At 31.7% G+C, this 23,642-nt stretch overlaps 1 protein-coding gene and 1 pseudogene across 1 annotated transcript; one reads left to right on the forward strand and one right to left on the reverse strand.

Annotated features, from left to right (window-relative positions):
- Positions 1-851: 851 nt before the first annotated feature.
- On the reverse strand, positions 852-2,974 carry LOC134721683 (uncharacterized; annotated as a pseudogene).
- A 2,522-nt stretch (positions 2,975-5,496) lies between these two features.
- On the forward strand, positions 5,497-23,533 carry LOC134721684 (uncharacterized). The gene is made up of 3 exons (XM_063584844.1): positions 5,497-5,730; positions 19,008-19,972; positions 21,761-23,533. The coding sequence occupies exons 2-3, from the start codon at positions 19,042-19,044 to the stop codon at positions 21,973-21,975; spliced, it is 1,146 nt and encodes a 381-aa protein (XP_063440914.1). The 5' UTR covers positions 5,497-5,730; positions 19,008-19,041; the 3' UTR covers positions 21,976-23,533.
- The last annotated feature ends 109 nt before the right edge of the window (positions 23,534-23,642 follow it).

The following is a 23,642-nucleotide window of genomic DNA, read 5'->3' on the forward strand; positions in this document are numbered from 1 at the left end:
ATGTCAAAAATTTGATCACAATCCAAATTCAGAGCTGTATCAATCTTGAATGTATATTGTGTCCATACTTGCTACAAATGTTCAGGATCGACACTCTGAGTCGTATAAAGCTGCACCCTGCGGAGCACCTGGTTGTTATGTGACATAACACTCTCAAAAGCTTATGTTTGAATTATTCAAGGAAAAAAAAATATATAAGATTGTTTTTATAAAGAATAGAATATTTACTGTGTAATGATGGAATATGAGGGCCCTCATGGGGTTTTTGATTATGTGATTACTTGGCCGTTTTTTTTAATGATTATTTGATTATTAAGCCAAATATTTCATGATTATTTGATTACAAAGACGTCGCGCAAAATACTGGTGATAATAACGTAACGTCGGAAATATAGCAAAAAGCCGTCTTATTTTCTTGTTTTTTACGTAACGTTTTTCTAATGTGATTTCTAATGTGTAAGCATTGATTCATTCAGTTTTTTTTTCATGGGAATATTTTTTTTCAGTAAAGATATTCATGTATATTTTATTTAACGAAAAATGTATATATATATATATGAAATTTGTTTGACATGCACACGTATAAAAACTGCGGTTTTTATCCAACGCAGTCATAGGTTTGAACGTAGTTTTCAATTTAGACTCGTTTATATATATATATATATATATATAAAAGTCTATAAAAAGGACCAACCAGCAAATTTACTATGTACCGGATCGTCTAGAATAGGCGATACTATGCAGATAAGGAAAAAATTATATCAGTCTAAAGATTTGCACAACGGTACTGATATAAGGTGTTATTAAACGAATATATATTTGATATTTTTTAATTATAAGCAGAGCCACGTTGAATCATTTCATTTGAATCGGAAAGGTCTACTAAAATATTTTATGAGTGGCTAAACAACAGTGCATGATGTTTTATAATTTAATTCTTATTTCAATCCAAATTGTCCAATACAGAAAGAATGTCTAGATGGGTGTCCTCTGAAATAGTTATACGATAAGAGGCATCTACATCAGCAAGTATGTATAGCAGAGATTTCGTCGGTACCAAAGCAGTCGATCTTTGTCTTTAAAAGTTTATATTTTAACGGATCATTGTCACTGATTTTGTCATAATAATGACCCCGGAAAACCTCGAATCCAGGGGGATATGTAGCACCCCAGCTGTCACTCTCTGCTGAATTCAATACGTGTGAACCTTTGGAAATTTTCATTAAATAATAGTCAAAGTTATCATCGTCGGTTTTGACAGCCACAACAGAGTTTATGGATACCAAATCTGATATGTCTTCTGAAAGAATGTCAGTGTCTTGTGCTACTTCTTCTTCGTTAGAAGTTTGTGTTATTTCGCGTGGCTTAATAGTTTTCTTTACCCCGGTATTTTCTACATTTAAACAGTTAAGATAATTCCCCAAAATGCATTGATCGCACGTGTAACAAGAGAGATCGGAAACAATGATTTCATTACATGTACTAGTAAAAACATGATGTATTTGTCTATTTTGCTGGATCGGCTTAAATATTTTGGAATTGTGTCTATCAATTGAGTCCACATATCGAAATACCCTTCTTTTAAATAATGCACTTCTTGGCTTTTTAAGGCTACTTTCGCAGAACGTAAATAAATCCTTCGCATTCTGAATCACTGTATTGCCACGTAGAACAGATATGTCCGCCTGTCTTTTTATAAATCCTCCCGCGGCATCTTGAGGCCCTTTTGCATGGCTTGTTTCAAAGAAATTTCTATGGAATGTTTTATATCCGAAATCAGGGATGGCAGTAGATAAACTTCCTAAACAGTGCCGCGATTTATATTGGTTAGAACAACCGTCTGTGAATTCATGCATATGATCAACTGTGTATGATATTGAATCTAAATATTTCTTAACTTTCTTTTGGACATATTTTGTAAAATCATTATCATGTTGCAGGTCCGGGGAAATTACGAAAAAATGTTCCGTAATTATTTCCGGAAATTCTTCTGTACTGTCTACACCATCGTATTCTAAAATGGCGTGTCGGTGCATGACGGTTACATGAATGCTGCATTCAGTTCTTTGGAAGTAATTGGATTGGATTTCTTCTTTCTCGACACAGCGATAATTTTCCGAATAATCGTGGATGCATATGCAATGATTGACTGGCAAGTTCTGAACAAGACTTTTAAGTTGATTTTCTGAACTTCATACATGCTTTGAAAACAAGGTTTGCTTTCACGTGATATCTACAACAGCATGTATTTCTATCTTTTTCAGATGCAGGTCTTACGAAAAACGGTCGAAGTTTCTCAAATGCTCTTTGTCCAATTTTAATTTCCGGATATTTGGCGACAAAATCTAAATACGCATCAGTTTGTGTTTTTTCCAGCACGTGTGTCATATGCGAAGTATATAAGTTTGGTCCCAATCGTTCTCTTTTGATATCGGATTTGTTGCCGGTCGGGTGTGATATGCCATCAGAGAGCCAAAAGTTATAAACTGTTTTCTTTGTTTCTTCTGAAATGGAATCTTTTCTTGTTTTCTGTTGCGTAAGAGCCCATGCAGACGATTCACTTTTAAGAATTCTAGACCTAATACGCTGGCCTCCAGCAACCCTTCTTGCTGGCAAACCTAAATTTTTACACAGTTTAATTTTACCTCTCGAGTTTGCTAAATTTTCCCCGCTGATTGATGCAGTAACAGAATTCATTACCGAACGTGCATTCTTAGATCGCTTTAATTTTGTAGATTTTATTATTTCTTGAATATCTGCAACGACGGCCATTTCAACTGGCGAAACTGAATGTTTCAGATTAGCTATTGTTGGCGATCGAGGGGATCTGCGGGCCAAATAAGTCGATATAACTGCGCATCGTTTAGATGGAGATTTTGGTAAACCTTCTTTAAATTTTCTTAGGGCTCTGGCCTTTTCCATTCTGTTTTTGAAAACATTTGAACCTTCTGGTACAACAAGTGACATTGATGAAAGTTCTTCATTTTTTTTACCTCTGTGTTTACGGACATTCATTTTATTTTTCAGTTTTCTTTCATTTATTTTCTTAGATTCCTCCCTTTGTTCTCTCTTTTTTCTTGCATTAATCGTTTGACTATATGTTTTTGTCTCGCTCTCTTTATTCTTGTACAACTTTCCATAAGATTTTCTACTCGTTTCATTTTTCTGAAGCCTTTTTCGTTCTCTGTTCCTAATAAGTATTTCCTTAGCCGAAAGTTTACTTTTTTTTCTGTTATTCATATTTCTGAAAGCATATTTATATTTGAATGTACACAAAATTTTGGTCTGATTTTTTAAGTCCGATTATTTTAATTGATTGTTGGTTTATAAATACATTCAATAATTAAATATGAGTCTTTTTTGTCTCGTGTTTTATTTTTTTGGAACTAATCATTCTCCTGAAACACCAGAGATCATTTCGGTTGTTTGAAGGGATTGGTGCCTCTTGTTTTGTCTACGAAAATTATCTAATATGGTAACTCTTCTTTTAGATTGTTTCAGAACTTCCTAAAGTCAAATCATTTTTTACGAATTTTAATATAGAATAATATTTTTATTTCATTAAGGGAGCAACCATTTGATTTTAATAGTTGTTATCTCGGTCCTGCCTTTTTATTTTCACTATATTTGGTCCTGCCTTTTTTTACAAGTTTATCCTGGGTTTGTTTGCCAATTGCTCATCCTGCCCTTTTAACCCCACCGCAGTTCGCGCCTGTCCTAAGTCAGGTACCTATAGCTTTTGTTAGTCTTTTATATTTTTTTACTTTTAGTTCATATCTGTGTTTCGAAGTGAAGAGTGGCGTCCATTTTCTTGATCTAGTATACATTAGGATTTCGGGGCCTACTCAAGACCTCCTCTGGGTGCGGGATTTCTCGCATGTTGAAGACCCAATTTATTTTTTCAAATGTACATACGTTATGTTGATTTTTTGATTTGTTATTATTGATTTTTTGTTGCTAAATTAGTGTAAATTATAAATTTTATAGTCGACGCCCGGCGAATAATCTTCAATAATTGAAGGATCGCTAGAAACCAAAAGAAGAAGAAGAGACCCATTGGTGGCCTTGAGCTGTTTTCTACGTTTTGGTCGGGTTGTTATCTCTTTGATATATTCCCCGTTTCCATTCTTATTCATTATTTTTTTACTCGAAACTCCTGTCTGCCTTTTTTTTACACTCAAAACCCCTGTCCTCCCTCTTTTTCAAATTTCATTCTAGCCCCCCCCCCCCCCCCCCCCCCCCTTAAAAATCAAATGGAAGCTCCCTAAGGCAAAAACATGCCCATATCGTTTCATGTTTGAAGATCGATTCTTTACAAGTTCTTCTTATAATTTCTTTTGCGTATTGACTCTGTGTGAAATATGACGTTTCATTATTTTTCGACGTTTTTTGTCTCATTGGACATTTTTTCTGATTTTTCTTTTCTTTATTTGCGAAAAGGATAAAATATAAAAACAGCCAGTATTTATATTATCATGTTCAGTATTTGTTGTAATTTTTAAATCTGTATCAGTATTTTTCTTCTGATTTAATCGCGATACATCGTAGATCCCGAAATCGTCAAAATGGAATATTTGTTTGGATTTCAGATGATACGGGACATTTTTTCTGATTTTAAATTTTTTCAATAGTTTTTTTTTAAAACAAGTAAACTCAAAAAGTTTGGTACCAATTTAAACAGAAATGTTTGTAATTTATAAATTATAAATATAAACGATATCCTTTTAAAATTACCTTCAGTATATGAATTTGATCTTCAAAATAAAGTTTGCAGTTGGAGTCTAGATTATTTGTCACCATTACAAGATCAAAAAGTTGCTATGACGTCATTTTTCTACATGTATGACGTCATATATGTAAGTAAAATTATGTAATTCAAAACTTTACATATGGTTCTTAATTCCTTCCAAATGAGAACTACCTTTGGCTTCTCAATCCATATTTCATTCTCAAAAATGTTTGGAGATCTCAATGTTCAATGGTACGCATTACACGGCAAAATTGCCTATTTCATAAAATTTCGCGCTTCAAATCGAAACCTATTCGTGAAAAAAATATCATGAAAAACAGATATTATGTTGCCATTAGATTGGGTAACGAAAATAATTTAGCGATTCTGCAAATTGTTGCGTCCTAAACGGACAGTTAGCCTTTTCGCCGATTTTTCTCGAATCACCAGTATCTTGCACGACGTCATAGGACTGTATTTTTAGTTTATGATTATTTGATTACGAAAGATAAGCAAACATTTAATGATTATGTGATTATATTGGCAAAAAAATGGTGATTATGTGATTACTAGGACCCCCCCCCCCCCCATGAGGGGCCTCGAATATGTATGTAGGTTGTATGTTCATGTTGTTGCGGGACCAGTAAGACATAAAGTAGATACTGTTTTAAATCGAAAGTACAACCACAGGAGGTTGAAATCCTATCAATGAGGGTCTATAAATATGTCAACTCGACTATCACAGTAGAGCTTCTCTCGTAGAGCTGTGATAGTCGAGTTGACATATTTATAGACCCTCATTGATAGGATTTCAACCTCCTGTGGTACAACTGGTTTCCTAGATAAAATGAAAGTAGAATACTGACTGGTATCCATTGGTGGTGAAGGCCATGTGTAATCGGTTGAAACTTTTTAATTTATAGAGATTTCCTCTATTACTGAGCAGTGAATCATTTTATACAGCTAGAAGCATGCACATTTAAAGACATTTGTTGTCCTCGGTACGAGAATTTAGCATTATGAGTCTTTAATTTATGTCCCATGTCTTTTGTCTCAACAGCTGAAAGTCATAGACAGGTTTTCAACATAGATCTTGAGAATTTCCTGTCTTTGGTTTACTTGACAATGTCAGTATATATAATTAGACAGAGTTTTGTAGATGAATTTTAATATCAAGTGTTGAAGAATGTTGCAATCCCACTTGCAATCTTCTTATTCATTACTCACGACATTAGTCAGGACTGTAAGTTGTAACAGGAGAGCATGATTCTACATACAAAATGTTCTTTGTCTCTTTGGGGACTCGAACTCGGCATGTCTGTGTTACAATGCAGCGTGTAAGCTGACAGACTCAAATGTGCACTTTGCTTACTCAACTGCTTGTTTTTTGAATTTGATAAGAATTTACTAATAGTAGTAAACAATCATGTTACACTCTCCACCCTCCATAGTCATTTAACTATAGAAATAATATCTTCATTTTACATTTCCCTGGCTATGTAATTCTTCTAGCGGTGATTTTTTTATTGTTATGCTCCAAATATAACCATGATAACGGAGAGCATGATTCTACGTATACAAAATTATCTTTGTCTTCACTGCTACTGGAACTCAAACCTGAGACCTCTGTGTTACAGGGCAGCATATTAACCTATTGAGTTAAAGAAGTACTTTGCTAGCTCAACCGCTTTCGGCTTATGGTACTGCAACTGATATCGAAAAAGACGCTTAGTTAACGAGTTTAATGGTCCGGAATAACACATGGCTGTAAATTGTTTTAAATGATAGAATAATATCTATATTTTAATTTTAGTCGGGTCGTAAAAAGTTTCTATGGTCACATTTTTTGTATTTAATCTCTTTAATAGGGGTACCCCTCAATTTACGGTTTTGGGTAGTTACCTAAAAATCCAAAAATATTTTTTGGTTAAATTTCCCGCTTTTTTCGTAAATATTTTCTATGCATATATCATCAGGGATCATCGGAATAATGAAGACATAAATAAAATACCATCTCCAAGTAAAACTTTCAAACTTAAAGTTGGCCGTTTCTTTAGATAAACATTTAACGCTTTTTTCTTTGAAAACGAGAAAACATATGAATCAAAAACAGTATTTGACATTTGAGAGGACAAAACATATTATTGAGATACTGCATGCAAAGGAGTAGGTCCGTTAAGACCCCTTTTCGGCCCCAAAATATGGCAGTTTTACAAAAGTGTTAAAATGTAAACTTTAAGTTATTTATTGGACAGTAGAATGGTTCTGCTACATAAATATGGGCTGTTTTTGACAATACAATGCACATATATTGGGTACTAGCACCAATAAATCATGCTAAATTACTGAAATCTTCACAATTCAAGCATTTTAGTTAAATTTTAGACTGTTTCCGTGTTAAACGAAAGTGGCCGCATTCGTGTTCATCCAAAATATTGAAATGGAAGTTGTATTTGATGATAATACATAACATATATAAAGATTGAGGATGGACACGGATGCGGCCACTTTCGTTTTTGACGAAAACCATCTGAAAAGTGAATAAGTTAAAATCTTTCACATAAATTAATTGATTCATATAAAATAGACACTTAACTGTTTAAAAAGCGGTCAAAATCTTTCGTCAGATGAAACTGAAATTTGAGGCCAAAATCGGTCCTTACCGGACCTACTCCTTTTGTTGGGCAAAATCCAAACAATTTGGTCAAAAACTCAAAAATAAAAACATCATTTGTACCTTTTTTAATTACGGAAATTTCCTATCTGTCAATCAACTCCAGCATTTATTTTTTCCTTCACAATCAATTTGATAGTTTCGATGTGATTATGTAGATTTTGTAGGAGAATTTAATTCATTTTTGTGTGATTTGAATCTATATATGGTAGTTCTTACGTGTAGTTTCTGTAAATAAGTTATATTTTTGTTAATGAAATTTTGATTTTTTATAAAAGTTAACCAAATCCTTCGGATAAGAGGTATTTCCGGATAATGAATATCTGAATATAGTTGATATTGTGTGAAAATACATTGTATGTTAACATTTAACCACAGAGCAATTAATATGCATGCAAGTGGTCAGGGGAAAAGTACTATAAGTTTCGCAGAGATTTGTTGTGTGACAAGGTGATGCTAAAACCAACTTATCTTGATATAATATTCTGCTTTCCTTTGGCAAATCATCAGTGATGTCATGAGACTTGCACCAGAAGGCACAATTCGTGTGTCTTTAAATTAGATTGATTGATTGACTGTTTGTTGGTTGCTTATGTCCAGTGGCAAATTTTTCATGCATGTTCAGGACGAGAACAAGTTAACAATAAAAACAATAGGTAGGTTTTGTCATAATAGAGGCCATTCAGGATGATGGTCGGGAAAATTTAGACTGCCATTGGAAAATGATGGTATATATATAGGATTGGGACAGAAATTTTCCATTGCAACAGACCACCTTTCGACCCCTCAAAGAGTTGTTGCTAGGGTTTTTAATGTGCAAAGAATGTGGTCCTCCCTTTGCACGAGGCATCGGATTTAACGTCCCCATTGTGACTAGACGTGACTGCGAATTGATACATCCCCCACAGCAAAACGGACGCCACACTCCTTTTTACTGCCGGTCAGGAGAAGACCAAGTGACCATATTTCATTGCCCCGGTCACCCATGGGGAACTTTAAATTAGAAACAACAGAAATCCATACATGTATATGTGATCAAACTGATCGACATGTATTCTCACAACCTGACACTTTTATATGATCTCACGTTCAGTTTCTTCCTTGTAGTTTGGATATGAAAACAGGGTTTTTGTGTAAAAGAAAAACTTTAAAAAAAAAACAGAAAACTACACAAAACTGAGTCCTCTAAACATGTTGACAGCCTTTTAAGTTGTATTTATTAATGTGAGTAATCATTTATCCATGCATAACCAAGTACTTATTGAAGTCAACACCTGTGCAATTAAGTAAAATAGTTACAGAAAAATTAGAATTTGAACTTGCTGTCAGTTCATTAATAACGATTGTTAGTGATGTGATTTGTTCTCCCATAAGAAAAAGCCTTTCTCAGGCATGTAGCACATACTCTACAAATACCAATCACTTTTACACAAGATTGTCTCTGATGCTTACCAAACTGCCAAATTCCAGAACTTACTAGATATTGTGACACCTTACAATTCAGACACAGGGGGCCAAGGGATATGAAATATAGAGTTTAGCTTTGAATTCAATATAGGGGATGCCATTTTCAGAATTACACCAAGGTGTGTCTGAAAATTGCAAGGATACATTAAAAGAAGAACAATTACTTCACCCTGCCACCAGTGTCCTTGTTTTGGTATTTCTATGGAAATGATGCCCGCATAGCTTCTTAATAGATATAGGAAGATGTGGTATGAGTGCCAATGATACAACGGTATCGGGACCGTTCGCCCTAGTAACATGTTCGCCCTGGGTCCGTTTGCCCTGAGTTCGTTCGCCCTTAGAGTCCGTTCGCCCTACTAAAAATATTAACATTCAGGCATTGAAGTTGAATAAACTTAATCAGATATATTTCTATGGTATATATTCTTGAAATTTATGGAAACATGGAAATATCTAAAAGTTTATGGCTTGTTAAGGATCATTAATTTATTGTTTTATGACAAAATAATTCGGATCACTGCTTAATGTGATACCTGTCTTTTGATGGATTAATAATAATTATTATAAAAACAAATTTGTTTTGATAATATATTCAGCTTGAAATTAATTTTAAAAAAATGTACGAACTGTAAAACAGATTTACAAGTTCATTCATTAAAATACTCTGAGACTAGTCTAAGTTATACTGCATACATTAGTGAATGACTGAATACAATTATTTTGTTAACAAGTATCAACAAAGATAAATACATTGTATTCCAGTATTCTACTGCAATCAAAGGGAAAATGATGAAATTGATTGCGGCAATATCAATATTCGGTGAATTTTTCAACAAACTTCAACATGTTTTGTTCAAATACTTAAAATTATGCCACTAGACAACAATTAGAAAAAAATAATAATCAGGGCGAATGGACCCTGGGCGAACAGGTATCAGGGCAAACAGGTACTAGGGCGAACGTGAATCAGGGCGTACGGACCCGGATTCTGATACAACACACCATTCATGCCATTAAACATGTTAAAGTCACTATTTATAAAAGTAAACCATTATAGATCACGGTCCGGTCTTCAACTCGGAGCCTAGGCTCAAAAGTTTATTTGTTAGTTAATTGGTGAAAAAATAACACAAAAGCGCTTCTGAACCGTATACGGCAGATTTTACAGTATTGTGTTCTGTCTCCTACTTTCATGTTGCTAATGTGACGGAGACAAAAATGAGTAACGTTAGCGACATTTGGACATGTCACATGAGCAACAACTTCTTTAAAAGTTAAAATGTATGCACAGTGATGTTTAATATATGCCTGGAGTAATAAAATTGTACAGTCTGGTTTAGAATTTCTAAATATACAGAATGTCATTTGCAGGTGTACTTTATATCAAAGGAATACACAAGAAACCAATTTGTAATAGTAACATTAGAAACATCTACTATCATGACATTACGTTTTGTTGCTAACGTCTTTTTGATGGACGGAATACATTTAAGGTCCTCTTGTAACAATATTACATACAACTTACCTTCTTTGCTTCCCCATCATGTGAAGGAACTGACTCCGAATCTATTTCTGCAAAGGGCGATATCGTAACTCCTATACAGGAGAGTTACAGATCTAAATATATGTTGCTCATGTGACACTGATTTGGACGGAAACCTCGAGCAGTAACGTTCGCAAAAATTAAAACAGCCAATGATATTGATTCCTCAAGTCATTTGACCCCCTTACGTCATCCAAATTTAATATGATTGCTATTTTCAATTATTTAAAAAACCCGGGGTAAAAATAACTACAATGGGCTGTCTGAGAACCAAAAAGAAAATTGCGATCGTGACATATCACAATGGACGGAAAAGACGTGACGTTAGCAACAATATTATTAAATTACCTTTTTTAGCCTTTACCAATAAAAATCTGCCTTAAAGTAATGATTAAAACACAAAAGAAGACTTTTTCTTAATATATAAGTCCATGTTATTAGGCTCCACTTATAAATAATGCTTCAAAATTCCACTCCAAATAAGCTGGATGTCAGTAAAGTAGGTCATGATGTCTATTCCATGTCCAATATTTTGAAATTGAAAACCCTCTAATTCTAACATAAAACACAAACACAGAGTAATTTTTATGTTTATTTACTCAGAAAGACACATTTTATTCATTAACATAATGCATTACTCCATTACACAGTCTGTTTCACAGTTTCAGCAATTGCTTTTTTGATGGATACAAAAAAAAACAATAATTCCTTCTTATTGTAAAATCTGCCATACTGTCCCTAAAGATAACCAAAAATTCGTAAATGTACAGCTATTACAAAATCAATCTTTTCTGTAGCAACATTGGCCCCATTACATTTGGGATTGGCAGTGCGGATATATCATGCATATGCATATGGGAATATGTGTCATGAACATTGATCGAAACTTTGTACTCACATTGCTTTTGTGTTTCCTATGCAAGGGTATGACTGTATATGACGAGTTTGACTGAATCATGACGGTAATTACGCTCCAGATAGCATTTGTATTCAAAAACTGTGTTTACTTTGAACAAACTCTGTCCTGTTCCGAACTTGTTCTTATAAAAAAAGGAAGTCTCTTGTAATGCTAATAAGCGTACTGAATCTGCATATGATGACTAAGAGATTGATTCATGTCCCTATTTAATGAATACTTGAGCTATTGTGTGTCGCTTTTAAAAGTTATATAAGGATCATGACTGATTTTGAATTACATTAGAAAATTTGCATTGCATTGTATAATTTTTCATCCTTCCCTTAAAAAAACTTGAGTTATCTTTTTTACCAGGATTATCCCACTAAAAAATGTTCATGCACTAAACTGACTTTGTTTTACACTTATTTTTTTAAAACCTCGCATTCGCCTCGGGTGACTATAGTATATTTTGTGTTATAACTGCTCTAGCCAGGCTTTGCAAATACACAATATGTATTTATCTATAACTATATACTAATTTTCACAAAATACACAACCTTTACGATCCAAAATTAAAAACACTTTTTCAGCGCTTGAATTTTGATTTTTTCAAAGATAGAAAAAATATTGAAATAATTTGATAAACTGGTGTTTTATAGTTTAGAAATAATTCTGTAATATACTATAGTGAAACACTAAACACAATATGAAAGTTTATGGATGTGGAAAGGTCAAGGCCACTTCTTTTTTTGCTATGTCATAAATGGAAAAAAATCAGAAGGTTCCAAATCAACGCTAATTTGTAATGGCAGCTCTTCTTATAAGTAGTCAAATTTGTCGTTTTAACATCGTTTATAGCATATGCTTGTAATTGAATTGTTTTTGTAGCATTCTATTGAATAAATATCAGAATATTTCTCCTTTTTGTCCTTGTGGTTGAAATATTGATATTTTTAAGTCTGACCTTTGATCTCAATTTCACAAAATTATGACTGCTCTGGATTTTTACGACCCAACTTTTCTTATTGTACACGTTTTCCTCTTTCTAACGATATATAATTTAGTTGTGTGTTCTTCCGGACCATTAAAGTTTTAAAAAATGAACTCTGGTTGCAGTACTATTATGGCTGATAAGAATATACATATCTGCTTTTAGAAGTATAAAGGTAGCATGATACTGTCACAATGAGTTCAAATGAGTACAAGGTTGGCAAAAAAGCGGTCAATACTAGTATTGTTGACCATGCCAGTGGTAAATACCGGTATTTACCGGGAAATACTGGCAAATACTGGGAAATACCAGCAAATACTGGTCGATTGAAATTTTGAGTGGTCATTACTTTAAAAACCACTATCTACTTGGTCAATTATAATTACAATTAATTATTAATTTATATAGAAAGTGTTAAAATCATTTTTAATGCTTTCATTTCTAATTCTATTGTAAATTCAAACAGGGATCTACATTGATTAATGTGTACATAATATTATAGTTAAAGGATGAAAACTTTTTGTCCCTACTTCAAATTTTCATTTCCAGCAAGAGGTCCGAGACCACAATTGTCGTCCCTTGATTTTCGTTGTTCACGAATATAGTCCCTAGTGTTAACAGTGGGTTACTTGCCAATAATTTTTATACCCCTTCCAAATTCATTTCTCCATGTTTAATGCCTCAAATTGTAAGTAGGGGGTTGAAACTACACTGTAAAAAAAATTGGGTCCAGAATTTTACAGGAAAGTAGTGATTTGGTCCAGCTGAAAAAGGTTAAAAATTAGCACTTTGGAAGCTGTCAAAAGATTTCAAGACACTCTAAACACAAAATTGTCCATATTTTGAGTTAGAGGCGATGAAGTTTTCTATATTTTTGATATAATTTGTCCCAAAAGTAGTACAACACACTGTAAAAATTTCATTGAGAAAGCGCAGGTGGGATTTTTTTAATTTTCATTTATGTTCTAAAAGAAATGCACTACGAATTAATTGTGTTCTCGGACCTAAGAGGTGAAGTCTGTAAATATAGAATCTGTACTTTGGCAACTTCCCTAAATGATTTGATGGTTTCATTTTGTCAAATAGCATGAAACTAAAGGATTTAAACTTTTATTGTATAGAATTTCTGCAAAAATGACCAATTTTGGCATTTTATGGTCAAAATAGGCATTTTAAGGCTTTTTCAATAATGATGCATACATGGCATCCTGACTTTTTATCTGACAGGTTTTCATGTGTCAATACTTGTGTTTATATGCCTTTATCTAGTTCTTTTACTTGTTTATGAACTCAGAATCTATAGAAAAGAACATTATCTCAGACAATATGTACAAAATGTGTTGTATAAATGACCCTTGTCTAACGCCCTGTTTGGATGAAGTCAAAAGTGGGGTTCTTGGTACATAAAATTTGAAGTCCACAATAAATACCTCACTAAATTTGTATCAAAAGCACTTTACAAGTCTATTGTACCTGTTCCATCTCACATAATATCTTTCTTTTCTTCTGTAGGATAGCAAGTGGTTTAGATATAAGCCTGTTGAGACTAAAATTGCATTCAAGTTTTTCATTAAAAAGGCAAAAATCTTTGTATCAGACCATACTGTCTGTAAGAAAAGTTAATTGCAAGAGCCTTTTTGGGCTCAGATTTGTTGTATCATGTCACATGAGTATAGAAATGATAAAAAGACACAATTTTTTATTTCTTATAGCCTCAATATGCATTTTTTAATGTAAATATGTGGCACGGCCAAAATTGACCCTTATTTCTTTCCAGTCTTACTTGGCTTAATACCCTTTTAAAATAATATGATATGCTATTTGTGACTTTTCTTTCCATTTAAAGTACATTCAACACATATGTAAGGATTATTTATAACCAAAAAGTTTCACAAATTTAAAATTGCTGGAAAATATTACATCTTCATGTAAGGCCCCCTTTCATTGAAAAACCTCAATTTTTAGGCCCAGGCTGATATAAATTTGACTTTTGAATAATTATGCTAAGACTGATAAATCAAATGAGTACTCTATTGCTTTTAGTACATAATAAATGATATATGAGGGCATCTAAAAAGTATTTTTTTGCAATATTTTAATTTTCAAAGCCCAAAATGTTGATAGTTGAAATTATTCAATTTTAACGTCAAAATTTAACACGCAAAGATGAGTATAGAATTTAGCATATTGTCTATAATATATATCCTATTGTTATGAAACTTTGCAAGCAGTGTTATAATTTATTAAGCTCTGGTCATACCAAGTTTTTATAAGATTTGTCAACTCTTTCTATCCTAAGAGGTGAAGTCTGTAAATATAGAATCTGTACTTTGGCAACTTCCCTAAATGATTTGATGGTTTCAATTTGTCAAATAGCATGAAACTAAAGGATTTAAACTTTTATTTTATAGAATTTCTGCAAAAATGACCAATTTTGGCATTTTATGGTCAAAATAGGCATTTTAAGGCTTTTTCAATAATGATGCATACATGGCATCCTGACTTTTTATCTGACAGGTTTTCATGTGTCAATACTTGTGTTTATATGCCTTTATCTAGTTCTTTTACTTGTTTATGAACTCAGAATCTATAGAAAAGAACATTATCTCAGACAATATGTACAAAATGTGTTGTATAAATGACCCTTGTCTAACGCCCTGTTTGGATGAAGTCAAAAGTGGGGTTCTTGGTACATAAAATTTGAAGTCCACAATAAATACCTCACTAAATTTGTATCAAAAGCACTTTACAAGTCTATTGTACCTGTTCCATCTCACATAATATCTTTCTTTTCTTCTGTAGGATAGCAAGTGGTTTGGATATAAGCCTGTTGAGACTAAAATTGCATTCAAGTTTTTCATTAAAAAGGCAAAAATCTTTGTATCAGACCATACTGTCTGTAAGAAAAGTTAATTGCAAGAGCCTTTTTGGGCTCAGATTTGTTGTATCATGTCACATGAGTATAGAAATGATAAAAAGACACAATTTTTTATTTCTTGTAGCCTCAATATGCATTTTTTAATGTAAATATGTGGCACGGCCAAAATTGACCCTTATTTCTTTCCAGTCTTACTTGGCTTAATACCCTTTTAAAATAATATGATATGCTATTTGTGACTTTTCTTTCCATTTAAAGTACATTCAACACATATGTAAGGATTATTTATAGCCAAAAAGTTTCACAAATTTAAAATTGCTGGAAAATATTACATCTTCATGTAAGGCCCCCTTTCATTGAAAAACCTCAATTTTTAGGCCCAGGCTGATATAAATTTGACTTTTGAATAATTATGCTAAGTCTGATAAATCAAATGAGTACTCTATTGCTTTTAGTACATAATAAATGATATATTAGGGCATCTAAAAAGTATTTTTTTGCAATATTTTAATTTTCAAAGCCCAAAATGTTGATAGTTGAAATTATTCGATTTTAACGTCAAAATTTAACACGCAAAGATGAGTATAGAATTTAGCATATTGTCTATAATATATATCCTATTGTTATGAAACTTTGCAAGCAGTGTTATAATTTATTAAGCTCTGGTCATACCAAGTTTTTATAAGATTTGTCAACTCTTTCTATCCTATTAGGTCCGAGACCACAATTGTCGTCCCTTGATTTTCGTTGTTCACGAATATAGTCCCTAGTGTTAACAGTGGGTTACTTGCCAATAATTTTTATACCCCTTCCAAATTCATTTCTCCATGTTTAATGCCTCAAATTGTAAGTAGGGGGTTGAAACTACACTGTAAAAAAATTTGGGTCCAGAATTTTACAGGAAAGTAGTGATTTGGTCCAGCTGAAAAAGGTTAAAAATTAGCACTTTGGAAGCTGTCAAAAGATTTCAAGACACTCTAAACACAAAATTGTCCATATTTTGAGTTAGAGGCGATGAAGTTTTCTATATTTTTGATATAATTTGTCCCAAAAGTAGTACAACACACTGTAAAAATTTCATTGAGAAAGCGCAGGTGGGATTTTTTTTATTTTCATTTATGTTCTAAAAGAAATGCACTACGAATTAATTGTGTTCTCGGACCATGAAGAAGGTTTTATCTCACAGTTCAATAGGGTAAATGGACAGAAAGTCACAGGACAAAAAGTCACAGGACATAAAGTCACAGATTTGATAGGACAAAAAGTCACAGGACAAAAAGTCACAAAAATTTTTTTGACAATTGTTTGAATATATATAAGAGAAATATCTTGAAACGTTTACTTTTTAATACATATATTCATATTAAAGTCAATGAAATTTATCTTTTTACTTGAAAAATGAAGATTTATTTAATTTTAATCATGCAAAGGACACATTTCTTGGCACTATGAAGCCATTTAAGTGCCAATCTACTTTGACATTTTGTTTTCTTAACAATTTGTTGATCATCTTTGATATTTTTTTGATAAATTTTGCTTACAAACTTGGTTAATATACAATACTTCAAGAAAAATACAAAAATATTTTTGTAAAATTAAGCATTTTTTATTCAAAGAAAATAATCAGAAAAAATGAATTGTGACTTTTTGTCCTGTGACTTTTTTTTAATAGCTATTGACAGGAAATAATTTATTGTTTAAGGAGTCTTCATATATCAATTTTATTACTTTCAACCCATGTACTAACTTTTATTGGAGGCTGTTGTTTTAGTAATTAAATTTTCACACCTAGCAATGCCATGTGATAGGTAAAAAGACCCATGTAACTTCATTGGTTCATTCTCATTTATCCAACTTTTTTAAAATTTTAGGTAGTAAAGGTAAAAAAAAAAGTTGGATAGATGAAATCAAAGGTAATCAAGAACAAAGGGGTTTTCAATTAGAGTTTGGGTTGAATTACAGGTGAAAAATAAGACTAAAAACTATACCCGGATTAAATTTTTTGTAGTATTATTTAGCATAGCAGGTTAAAATGTGCAACTGACATTAAGTTAATGTTATTTTAATCATTTGAAAGTATTTTTAAGTTTTTTAACCGTTAATTAAAATGTGAACTGGATAGAAAAATATCAGTTGCACTTTTATTCATGAAGAAATTTGTCAATGAGATAGAGCTTTTTTTTGTGTAATAGATCCTCTTTATTGTTTTTTTTTCTGTTTTTCTGACCAAATGATCCAAATGGGACAAAATATAAGTTGAATATTTTTTACTACATAAAGACTGAACAGAACAAAATTCAAACAACATATATCTATACTATTAAAAACATACAGGAACAAATTAACTGTCAAATTTTAGAAAGACACCTTATTATTACTAAACAAACAACCCAATAATTAACAAAAATAAAAAGTTAGGTAAATGAGAATGCCTTATTTTCAACAGTTGGATTCAGATTCAGATTCAGATTCAATATTTTATTAAAGTCTCACTACTTGCAATACATAAATATACAGTACATACAGAGTTGGATAACTGAGAAGACACCACTTCATTTACCTGTAGTTTTATTTACCTTTAATTTTAATTACCTGTAAAATTATACATTTTGAATAAAAATATATTGATTTAAACATGGTGAAATAAAATATAAATTTGTATATATATATATCTTAAGTATGTTATACCATAATTCATAAAAACTAAATTTTAAATCAGTAGGAATAAGTGTTATAAATGAATAAAACATATCAAATTCATTAATTTTAAAAGCTGACACACTATATTTGAATTTTTATCAAGATTTTACTTCAATTAATAGTAGAAACAACCGTGAAAATTTCAATTGACCAGTATTTGCCAGTATTGACCACTTTAGGAGTATTGTCCGGAGCGGTAAATACCGGTAAATACCACTGGTAAATACCGGGGGTGGTATTTACCGCCCAACCTTGTAATATGACGTCTTGAAAGGCTAATGATTATTGTTTTCTGTGGTGCCTTCCTGTAACAACAGCACAATCACCATGATAACATCTCAAAATTTAGAGAAGCTTTATATAGATTTAGGAAGATGTGATATGAGTGCCAATGAGCAGATGAGACAACTCTCCATCCAAGTCTCAATCTGTAAAAATAAACCATTAAAGATCAAGGTACAGTCTTCAACACAGAGCCTTTGCTAATAACACAGAACAGCAAGCTATCATGGCTATAAAGGGCCCCAAACAAATTCTAGTGTAAAACCATTCAAAACATTTGTAACATACTTCTTCTGACTTATTGTAATAACACTGCAAAGATAATCAAATATATATACCACTTTTTTCTATTCTAAAAAACATAGAAAATGTTCTTATAAAGATAATGAGATTGGCTATGTTTGCCCATAATGCAACTATCAACCAGAGACCAAAAGATGTTGTTGTAAGCAACTTTTATAGTTAATTAACTATACAGCCTTCAACAATGAACAAAACCCATACCATATTAAAATCTATGATGAAAGGTGTGGATCTGACAAAGTATAAAACAATGCAAGCAGATAAACAAAAATCTTGGTTTATAACAACAAATCCATTTATAATGAAAAAAACAACATTATAGACAACAACTAACTACAAAATGTAAAATCAGGAATAACATATATATGCTCCTGACTTTGAACAGGCACATTGAGAATATGATAGGTTGAACATATTGGTGGGGGCATAACCCTCTCACTTAGCTAGAACATTATAAAATATATAAAGCAATGGGAGATAATTTTAGGTAAAATATTTCAATTTAATTTTGTCATGTGTAATTTTATTTTTTATATTTTTAGATTACCTTTAAAAAGCTCAGAAGATTTAAGAGCAATGTTTTTGGCAGGAAGACTTTCAACATGTCCAATACAATATGTCATGTATGTTGGTGCTGCATCTTCTTGTAAAGGAAAAACTAAACAAATTTGCAGGTCAATTTTTACGGCTAGAAATGTTTCAAATTCTATCCAGAAACCAATAATACACTTAAATGCTTTAAAACCTCAATGCATAGGATGGAGAATTGATCATAGTCAATCATTCTCTAAAAATGTGATTCATTACATAGGAGAATCTCCAGGTAAAAAAAGAAAAACTATTGAACAGGAACTAGCTGCTTTAATGGACAAATGGGAGATGAAAAAAGCTGTTAATTTATTCCGTGAGAGCGTTGAGAATGGTGTTTTCCCCGACTTAAGTATAGTCCTAAATTTGCTACAACAACTTGGTAACCTTGGTGATTATGATTGTTTGTTGTCACTACGAGAATTACTTATGGACAATAAGTTATGTTCTATAGATACCTTTTTTGGTTGTTTGCAGGAAGCATATTACTATAGCGGTCGATTAGATGAGGCAATTTTATTGCTGCGAATTCTTTATCATGATTTGAGAAATTTCAATGATGTCGATATTTTCTTTACTTTGGTTGGTGTTATGCTTTTACAACACTTCCCACTTCGGTTTGAACTTATTGAAAGTTTTGCTAAAGACTGCCGTGACAAAGAATGGCCAGACCTTCTGCCAACAGCAGGCTTGTGGAAGTGTTTTGTTCTAACTAAAAATTTTGAAAAAGCTGAACAATTATTGGCTACACATAGTGGAATTAAACAGAATATAGCAGAAATGGTAAATCATATAGTTGAGAAGAAGAACAAAGTTGAGGTTGACAGACTTAGTGTGCTCAACTATTTGAAACAGTCTTCAATAATTACCAAAGAAAATCAAAGAATCTCTATTTATCTCCATTTGCTTAGAGAGTTAGGTAAGCATTTAACGAAGGTTCAAATAAAATAAATTACACTTTTTGAGCTTGTAAATAATGGTGGAAAGTATTGAACCTAGCATGTTTAAAGGACCCCCCCCCCCCCCCCCCCCCCCCCCCCTTGGAATCACAATTGCGCAATTTACATGTTCAAATATAATCATTCAATTTCAACATTCGCATTATAAGTACTATTAAAATAACAATAATACATGTAATACAATGTAATACAAGACTTGTTTCTTTGTCAGTTTTTTCTTTCAAATCTTGACTTCTAACTTTAATAGATAAAAAAAAATATACCAACAATAAAATACTGTTTAAGCTTTGTGCCTATATCATGTGTATATACTGCATCTACATGAAAATATGCCTCCTTCACAATCACTCTTTTTTTAAATCAAAATTTAACAATGTCTGAATGCAGAGCCTATAAACATGATAAAAATCATTAATTAAATCATCATGATGATCATGGTCATGTGAATCTGAAAATTTGTGTATTAATGTTTTTGTGAAAAATTGTAATAGGTAGTAATAATGATTTATAGATTTCAATTAAAACTAATTATAGTTATACATGTTTTGAGTTGTATATGATTTACAAATAACTTTTATTGAGTGTTTTTTTTGAAATACTAACATTGATTAAGATCCTCAGAACTAGGGATTTTTTTGTCTGGAATAATTGTGAATTCTGGACAATTGATAAGAAATGTATGATGAAAGCTTACACATTTTAGAAGGGTTAGCCATGCATGCAGTTCAATGGTTCATACTAAAACATCAGTGAAAATAAAATTAACTTAGCATGCTATTTTAAGTGCATGGCTATGGTAAACCTTTTTCATCATACATTGTACATGTTGTTTAATCTTCCAGAACTCAAAATGATTCCTTCATAGAAAAACATCAATTATATACATGCAAATGATATGTAAGGCCAAATAAAAATATATGTGTGGTTCCAGTTTACTTTTAATAAAATGAAAAAGCAGGGTTGGTAGATCAGCATTTTATTTATTTTTTTATTTTTTTTTTGGATTGTTTTTTATTCTGTTGTCAGAAATCTATGAATTTAATTATTTGAATTCACAATACTCAAGATTTGATCATTTTAAAATTTATTTTTCAGAATGGAATAAAAAGTTCTAGGGTCGGGGGTTTAAACTAGGGTCCGTGGGGTAACTTAAACCACACACATTATTTTTATTTGGCCTAAGACAGTTTGCAAATGCTATTACTTCTTTAACACCATACACAATCTGACTTGCACCAGTCTCCTATGTTTGAGAATCTTTCTTTCTGTACATGCTGTAGATACGCTATTATATACATATGTAAGGAGATGCGATATGATTACTACATGTACTAATTGACAGCTATTCAATAGAATCCAAACTATGCAGATATAATGTTCTATGTCACAGTATTCTGAAGCCTTCAAAAAATGTTAAACAATTCAGACAAAAAAGGCCAGTCTGATTTATGACAAAACAAAATAATTTAAAACAGATGGTGTATTGTTCTTGAGTTGCTGTCTCATGTTAAAATATTAACATAATATCTTCTTTTATTCATATTTCTATTGCTAAACAAATGGCTTAATCAAATAGTAATAGAAGCAACGTTATCTGGATAAATGATTTAAATTTTGAACGGGAAATGTTTTAAGGGCTATTTCAGACTGCATAAATTTTTTATACAGAATTTGCTTTTTAGTTGGGTTTTTTTTATGATTTTAATAATAGTGATTATAGTTGTACATGTATCAATCTTTATTTTCAGTTCAGGAGAAGAATTGGAGTGCAGTACTTGATTGCTTAAAAGAGGCAAAGGAAAGAAAGATAGTGTTACCTGTAGAGGAGGTGAAAGTGCTAAGAGCTAAAGCAGAACAAGTTTTGTTTGATGATGATTTTGATAATTTTACCCTTATGCAGTGCATAGACAAGCTTAAAAAGTATAATAATTCTATAAAATCAGGCAAAAAGAAATCTGGATAAATACTAAATTTATCAGTATCAAGATGGACTGAAAAGTTACTGCTAATAAGTTACAGTGGTATATTTTTATACATTCATCACTTTGTCTTTTGTTAAGTGATTTAGAACTATTTCTCTAATGGTTGTAATTTAAATGTTTGGTTGGCTTGCTTTCTTTGTGTGTATTGAATTGAGAATGAAATGGGGAATGTGTCAAAAATACAACTATCCGACCAAAGAAGAGAAAACAACCAAAGGCCACCATGGGTCTTCAAAGCAGCAAGAACATGTTTGCTCAAATATTGTAGTTTACAAGAAATCAATAAAAAATTTGAGGTACCAGCTTGAATACATTATACTCTGCATTACACTTAACATCCAAATTTATAACATCCAAGCATAATGCATATAAGCTGAAGACCCACCTATATAATCTATTGATTGCAGATGTAAATCTTAATTACAATGCTTAAAGCCACATTTATACAAACAAATAAAGCAAGCAAGCCAACCTAACCTCACAACTTTATGTACAAGCAATAGGAAATTAGCTCCAAGTCTATTCAATTTATTTAGCATCAATGAAGGTAATCTTGTTGCCATGGTTACTTCTGTCCAACAATGTCTTTCTTATAATATTCTTAAAGCAGAAGATTCTATTTGTAATATTCATGACTTTTTCTATTTTCATCATTTTTTCTTCTCATGAAATTCATGAAAATAAATTGCTTGTGACAATTAAAGTAAAGTTAAGATCATTTGTTCTATATAATTAACTATGCATGTCAGCATGGTCAGTATGGCATTGGTTTTATTTTTTATAATTCCAACTTGACATACAAAATCTTCTTATTTTTATTAACACAAACTTTAGAAAAACTTTTCGGGTACACAATATGTCAAAACAAAATAATGCTTTTTGAATCTGGTGCTTCATAAGAGTATTTTAGTGGATTTTTTTGTAATATTACATATGAATTCAAAGCAATAGACTAAACATAGCAAAATGAAATTCAGTTTTAAAATTTATGCAATTTGTATATGATTATTCAAGAGTTTTTATAAGTATTTGTGATTGCCACATCTTTTGGAATTCTTTATTAGCTACAGTACGTATATAGTAAGATATTTATACTGATTATGTTTGAAACATACTTTTGGGTTTTCATGTTAAAAAGAGAATTATGGAATATTTTATACATACATTTGTATTTTAAATTTAGTAATAAAAAATATTTATTGTATTGTGTGTTGAAATGTGATTACAGGTTTAAGATAAACACATAAATGTGCATGTGCATATGTCCCTAAACTGTACACATACAAAAGGAATTAGGATTTCTATACATATTATGTAGTATGAAAATGGAATGTCATGACATTTCAAATTTACCTGTTTATCTCGAACTTGTACACTGCAGCTGAACTTCAACCTTTTAAACTTAAATTCTCTTGTTACTCAATATTACTATGTTTCTAGAAATAAACTATGGAATTCCAGTACACACTTACTTGCTTTCATTCAGAGTGTTTTTATTTGACAATAAATGGTTTGTCTAATTTTGATTTTTAATTTTGATTTTGTGTTGTTTCTTATTCATTATGTATAACTGTTGATATACATGTCCTTTGCTCTTTTTAGTCATTGTTTACTCTTTGGTTTTGATTGTTATTGTCTATATTCCTAA

Source organism: Mytilus trossulus, chromosome 6 (assembly GCF_036588685.1).
Source record: "Mytilus trossulus isolate FHL-02 chromosome 6, PNRI_Mtr1.1.1.hap1, whole genome shotgun sequence".
NCBI classification, from domain to species: Eukaryota; Metazoa; Mollusca; class Bivalvia; order Mytilida; family Mytilidae; genus Mytilus; species Mytilus trossulus.

Coding starts and splice junctions, on each gene's coding strand:
- LOC134721684 (XM_063584844.1), top strand. CDS start 19,042: ATGTTTTTGGCAGGAAGACTTTCAACATGTCCAATACAATATGTCATG. Junction 19,973..21,760: donor CCATTTGCTTAGAGAGTTAG/GTAAGCATTTAA, acceptor CTTTATTTTCAG/TTCAGGAGAAGAATTGGAGT.